General features: G+C 50.8%; 1 protein-coding gene across 2 annotated transcripts in view; it reads right to left on the bottom strand.

The window, feature by feature from the left end:
• Positions 1-6,707, bottom strand: part of Cdh23 (cadherin related 23) — a 372,523-nt gene that overhangs the window by 68,140 nt on the left and 297,676 nt on the right. The window contains exons 34-37 of one of the 2 annotated variants that reach the window (XM_060369488.1): positions 6,409-6,558; positions 5,954-6,082; positions 4,748-4,876; positions 3,864-4,091 (exon numbers count right to left, since the gene is read on the bottom strand). In XM_060369488.1, the coding sequence (XP_060225471.1) occupies positions 3,864-4,091; positions 4,748-4,876; positions 5,954-6,082; positions 6,409-6,558 (636 nt within the window). Of the gene's footprint in view, positions 1-3,863; positions 4,092-4,747; positions 4,877-5,953; positions 6,083-6,408; positions 6,559-6,707 lie in introns of those variants that run through there. The other variant, XM_060369487.1, reaches the window with a different exon arrangement.

Here is a 6,707-nt window from a genome sequence, read left to right as displayed (position 1 = left end):
CCGAACAGTCTTCTGGTCCAGGACCTGCTATGACACTCACCATGTCTGTACTGGGTCCCCCGAGAGAAGAACTTGAGCCTACAAGTTCACTCCATACCAGGAATATATTCTTATTTATACTCTATCTTCTCTTTTCTTCTCATGGCCCAGAAAACCTGTGCTAATGTGTAGGCTCCTTCTCTACTACTTCTTGTCACCCCTTTCCTGCCTGGTAACCACAAGGACAAATGACTTCTGGTAGACACAGTGGTCCATGAACTCTACCTGTTTGCATCAGGGGAGAAAGGGAAGGGAACAGAGATCTTCAACTGAGTCCCAGGACCTCAGCCAGCTGTGTGTCCAGCATCTGGGGAGTTTCTCAACAAGCAAGGGAAGTTGCAGGTGGTGCTTTAATGGCTGCCCACCCTGTTTCTCTCTTCCAGCACATTTGATTAAATAAATCAGTGTGAAAGGCCAGGGACTGGATTACTCCTACTGGCCCGGGGCAGCTCTGCCTGCCTGATGTGAACACAGGAAAATGGCCAGGCTGGGGGCCGGGGCCAGAGCTGGGGAAGCCAGGGTCCTGGCAGCAGAGCTTTGCTTTAAAGAATGTGATGAACTGCTAGGGCAGTGTTCCCAGCCACAGCCCACCTTGGAGCCACTACCAGGGTCTGTGGACAGAGTAGGTACAGATTTTCTCTCCAGTAACCTGAGAAGTCAGGGTTATTAACAGATAGCTCTTAATTACTGAGCTATCTTTCCAGCCCCACTATTGTAAATTTTTAGCATATATTTAAACATTTTATGTGCATGGGTTTTTTTTCCCTGCATGTATATATGAATACCACATGTATGCCTGGTGCCTGTGGAGGTACCAGTCTGGGACTGTATTTCCTGCTTCTGGCTGTCATTCAAATGTCAAAGAGGCCACCGTCTCTCCTAAATCTCCTGCCAAGGTCCCTCAGGGCCAGGGCTCAGCCCCTGACCTCCTTATTGCCTTCCGTCCTTCCTCCCTGGACCCAGCCCTTCCTCCTGCAGGGGCCCCTTGATGGCCACTTGGGCCTTGCCATGGTCCTTCCTGTCTGTGGTTTGGAGCTAACAGAGGTCCCAAGCAATACAATGATTTCCTCTGGCCAGGTGGCAGGCCATTGTGTGGCAGGCCTGAGGCTGGCCCGGATGGCTCTTGCAGCCCAGCTGTCCCTGGCCTGGGTGACACAGGCTAATAGCTGTGGATAGGAATGTCCGGCTTTGGGAGGCAAGGGGGTGTTACCCAGAGAAGAAAGAAGGGGAGGGGTGTGGACACAGGGGTTCCTCTGGGATACCGGGAACCTTCTTGAAGCTGATTCCTAAGCCCTGTGCACAAATAACACCTGGGGGCTGGCAGCATGACTTAGTGGATAAAGACACTTGTAGACAAACCTGATGATCTGAGTTCAAACCCCAGAACCTACACGGTGGAAGGAGAGAAGCGATTTTGGTAAACTGTCCTGTGATTTTCACAAGAACGCTGTGGCAGGTGTTCATGTGTGCCCATACTCACTCACCATCTCCCCACAGAATAAATAATAAATAATGTTTTGAAAATCATGATACAGCCTAGAAAGCCTTCTGGGGTCCCTGGCTCTGAGCTCCCAGCACTGGGTCACGTCATTGCCCAGAGTGACAACTCTGTCCTTGTCCTTTCCCTGCAGGCTTGGGACTGTCTGTGGCATCCTGGCCTCTTATATGGCCTTGCTGCTGCTAACTAAATGAGAGGCTGGCACTCCCAGATAAAACATCGAAGAAGGATGTGCAGTTGGAGGTCTTACCTGAGACTGAACACTGTCCAGAACTGGTGACAGCTCTGAGACCCACCTCTTGCCTCTGACTGGGCTGATGTTCAGACCATAACATGAATGTGCTTGGATATTCCATAGGACCGACCAGCAGAGATGGGCCCAGTGTGCCATCTCCAGGCGGAGGTGAAGAGCTCTGTGCTTGTCCCTGAGGTCAATGCAGTTCTTCACTGAGGTGACTCTGGGGATAAGGCTCAGTTGGTGGCGTTCCCCCATAGCATCTCTGTACTCACAAATCCTGGGTTCAATCCCCCCAGCACTGTGTAAGCCAGGCATGGTGATACCTAGTTAAAATCTCAGCTTTTGGGAAGTGGAGGCAGAAAGAGCAGGAATTTAAGCTCATTCTCAGCTATATTGTGAGTTTGGACCAGCCTAGACTACAAGGAAACATCTAAAAAAGAAAACCAAATAATAGAGTTCTTTCTTCTATGCCAAGAAACAAGGGCACACCAAAGAATGGATTTTCCTATTTTTTTTTCTGCCTCCCATGTTTCTTACTTACTGTCAGCTTTTTTGCAACCAGGAAGTCCAAGAAAAACCAAATGTTACTGAGCACAAAAATCAATCTTTGTAGTTATCAAGACCATGAGACTGATTTACGACTCTGTAGCTGAAGATCTGTTACTTGTGGACAAACACATCACTGAAGATGATTAAAACTCAGTCCTTCTATGTCATCACAGAAAACAGTAACCCTCATTCCCAATTAGTCACTCATGTCCTATTTAGTCCACTAGCAAGAGTGGCTTGAGCTAGCAAAGATACTGAACTGCCCTGGGCATGAGGATGCTGGTTAGGAGGGCAGAGCAGAGTGAGTCTTGTTTCTCACTTCAGAATGTGATGAATGTTCCCAGGACCATTGGCCCAATTCCTGCCCCCATTAGTGTTACTCCAAATGAATGCCAGCCTGGACCTGCTGTGCCCTTCCTGCAGGGGCATTGACATAGCTGGTACCTAAAAGACATCTCTTGCGGGCAAAGAGCAACTAACCAAAAATGTATCCAATCTTTACCTTCATTGAGGCCACACTGTACCCAGATTGGCTTATGACTTGCTTTGGCCAAGAGAAAGACACAGAAGGGGCTCTGTGTCAGCTCAAACCTCTCCCTTCTTGTGCCTTGTGAGCACGCATAGGCTTGCTAGTTGGAGGAGATGTCCTTGTCACTGCTGATGGATGCTAGCCCACTGCCAGAAGTACAGCCTGATCAAGTGACACACAGCAGAATGCACAGGACAGGAACCCCAGCGGAAGACCAGAACTGGCTGGCTGAGCTCCATCACCACCTGCTTGCAGATCAAGGCTTCACTTCACACCATCCCTGGATTTGATCTGCCTCACTATGGAACTGTGGTGGTGCGCGGCAGACACAATTCTCCCCACCCCCGATCTTCCCTGTTTACCAAGCCCTTATGCCAGCCTGAACTAATTCAATTCCCCAAACACCAGCTCTCTGCCTTTTATAGGTAACAAAAGTGAGATTCTGGCAGGCTCTGATTGGCCGCCATTCAAGGTCCCAAGTCACAGACCAGTCCTCCAGCACTTGCACAGTCTTCACCAAGTCTGCAGGCCACATCTCCTTCCCAGCTCTGCAAAACCATGGGCATCGCTTAATCATGGGCTGTGGTACTCTTCACCCAAGCATCAGATGGGACTGCGGTCTCAGCCCTTCCCACCCCCAATGTCGTGACAGTGCCATGCCAATATGGTGCAGGGGGCAGGCCAGAGGGCTGCATTGCCTTACAGTCAAGTGGGCTCTGCAATGCACAGTTTGCTCACAAGTCCCATTTTACTCCCTGGTCAAGATCTGGTGTCAGGCTCATCTGACAGCATCATTTAGGGACAAAGACCCAGTACAGTGCAGACTAGAGAGGACCAGTCCCTTGCTTGGCCCACACCTGCCCTGTGAGACTCCTGCACTGTGAGCTTAAAGCACATAAACCTAGGAGGTATCAATGGTTTGAGGGCTACAAGGGGCTTCAGCCCCATTGCTGTCTTTCCACCCGGCCCCCCAAGCAAGCTGTGCTGTCCCACCCATCTCCATTGCTCACCGACAGCGTGGGGGTGCCCTCATCCTCCACGGTGACCACCAGGTGATAGAACTTCTGGCGCTCGCGGTCAGGTGGGGCAGGCCGGGTGGCAATCTCTCCACTGATGCGGTCCATGCGGAAAGTCATGTCCTCATTGCCCTCAGTGATGTAATAAGACAGTACGCTGTTGATCCCGATGTCACGGTCAGTGGCTCTCACCTGGACCACAGAGGTGCCTCCACCCACATTCTGACAGGAGAGCAGGAAGTAGTTATTTTGGACTCAAGGCCTTCAAGGAAAATCCTAGCTCTGCTCCGGGTGCCCCTAGGCTTTGCTTAGGCCTCCTGGAAGCTCTGCGTTGTGTCCCCTGAAGTGAAGATGAGGGTGACAAGGATGTTGGTAGACAACAGGCTTCAGGTACCTCCTACACAACAGGTCCTGTGTGAGTTCCTTGATTATGGTCCAAACCAGTGAGCTCAGACTGAATGCTCACACTCATGTATGAAAAATTTCAGGTGCAGGAAAGGATACGTACACACTCACACAGCCAATCAGAGGCTATAGCAGGCATCTGCCCTCAGAGTAGGGTTCTATTCTATAATATTTCCTTCATGAGCAGCCCCTGGCATTATACCTGGCAAGGCTCAGAAAAGGTTTTCCTAGTCATCCATCCTTAGTGCCAGGTAACAAATATGTTTGCTTTAAACAGAAGCTGTTCTGGAGTCTTTGCTTTTAACTACACAAATATACACCAGGCTGGGTACTAGGGCTGTCTCTATGCAGAATTTCTATTCTGAGGTCTGGGGGACCAGTGGACCAAGCAGACGTTTAAGGCTGTCTTATGGCCAGCTTTTGCCCACGGACCATCCTGGGTGGTAGCTGCTGAGCACCTTGAGCACCTTTACCTCGTTCACGCTGACGTTGTATCCAAAGGGGCTCTCAATCACTGGAGGGTTGTCATTGACATCCAGAATGGTCACCTGTAGGATGTGGTCTTTCTTCCGTGCAGGGCTGCCACGGTCAGAAGCCACAACCTGTGAGGGGGAAAGAAGAGGAGGTTTGAAGTCAGGATTGAATTATGGGATCAGGACTGTGGAGCCCAAATCTCATCCCCTTGATAGGGAGGACCTGGGAGAGCCACGAGACTTGCCAATTCATCTCGGTGCTGTGCCCACCACCAAGCTCCTTCCTTCTGCCTGTGCTACAGAAAACCCTTGCCTAAGTCTTGTCACATCCATTTGACATCTGACTTCAGTGTGCAAAGTCATCATATTCCTTACCTGCCTATGTTTTGGGCTATGTTAGCCCTTTACCCTGACTTTGGGTCAAACCTTTGGTTCTCCAGTAAGCAGGGAGGTGGTCTGGAATATTCTTTTGCAACCCTCTGGAATCCTGACCACATGCTGATGCAGTCCCTGGGGGACCTCAGTGTTCCCTTGGTGGCCTCTAGGCTCTTTGCCTCTACAGAAGAGTAGTGTGGGCTACTTGAAAGCTTATGGTGGATAGGCCAGGCCCAGCAACCACTGTCAGCAGCCACCATTGTTAGTGTGGTTCTTCATTCTGCAACAGAAGCAGGCCAGGTAGGGTTCTTTTGCCCATTGCATATGTGGGAAAACTGAGGCCCAGACAGAAGAAATTATTTGCCCAAGGTCCTGTTCTGTTCCTGATACGGTCAGAATCCTACCAGCGTCCCTAGGCACTGTCCTGGCTGGTTTTTGTTTTGTTTTGTTTATGTTTTGAGAAAGGTCTCATGTAGCTCAGGGTACTCTCAAATTTATGATATAGTTGAGAATGACTTTGAAGTCCTGATCCCCTGGTCGCCACTACTTCCTGAGTGTGGGGATCGCAGGCATGTATTGTATATTACCAGGCCTGGCTCTCTGACTCTTGTAACAGGGATAGGCACCTCAGCTCCTTTTGCTGGGAACAGAAGCCTGGACCAGGTCACCCTCTCTCCATCAGCCTCACTGTGCTTAGCCTTGCAAGGGCTTTCTGCCCTGTGTCACTTGGTGACAGCAAGGAAATACCCTGGTGACTGCCAGGGTATTCTGTGATGTGGGCTCCTTCCCGAGTGTTTGGCTCTAGGCAGTCTAGGCAGAGCCAGTGCTCACCTTGAGGATATAGTGGTCCAGTTCTTCCCTGTCCAGGGGCTTAGCCACAAACACTTCACCAATGGAGTCATTGCTGGTGACAATCTCAAAGGCCCCAGCAATGTTACCAGAGGCCAGGGAGAAGACCACCTATGGAGGAAGAGAGGAGAGGGAAGAGAGGTGACTGCTCAGGTTCAGGGGGCTGCCTTGCCTCCATGCCCACTGTGCCTCTCTTCTGCTGAGGTTCTGAAAGAAAGAGACAATGCCAAGGAGAGGGATCAGGTCCACCAAGGCTGTGTGTGCTTGGCAGGTACTCAGTCCTGGGGATGTTAGCAGAACAGCCTTAGAGCCTAGAGAATGGGCCTGAATCTCACCACATAAATTTCCCTTCCTGCTTGGTGACAGAAGTGGCTCAGATGGCCTCCAAAGAATGAGAAACACCCTACAGCCTGGGTGGACTCTGGGTTGATGCCTACCTGTCCATTGCTGCCAGCATCAGGGTCCCGGGCCTTGACAGTGGCTACTCGCTGGCCCACGGGGCAGTCCTCAGGCACACTGATGGCTGAGTCAGAGGTGAAGTCAAAGCGTGGGCTGTTATCGTTCTCATCCAGCACAGTGATATAGACCTGGGGGCAGACACACTCAGCTGACTTCTTCCCAAGATGTCCTTAGACTGTGAGGTAAGCAGGGATCTTGAGCAAGTGTTCAAGCCCCAGACCCATCCCAGCTGCTCACTTCTTCGAGCAGTGTGTGTGTGTGTGTGTGTGTGTGTGTG

This window comes from Meriones unguiculatus, chromosome 16, assembly GCF_030254825.1.
Source record: "Meriones unguiculatus strain TT.TT164.6M chromosome 16, Bangor_MerUng_6.1, whole genome shotgun sequence".
NCBI lineage: Eukaryota > Metazoa > Chordata > Mammalia > Rodentia > Muridae > Meriones > Meriones unguiculatus.
This window is presented reverse-complemented; position numbering and strand designations above follow the sequence as displayed.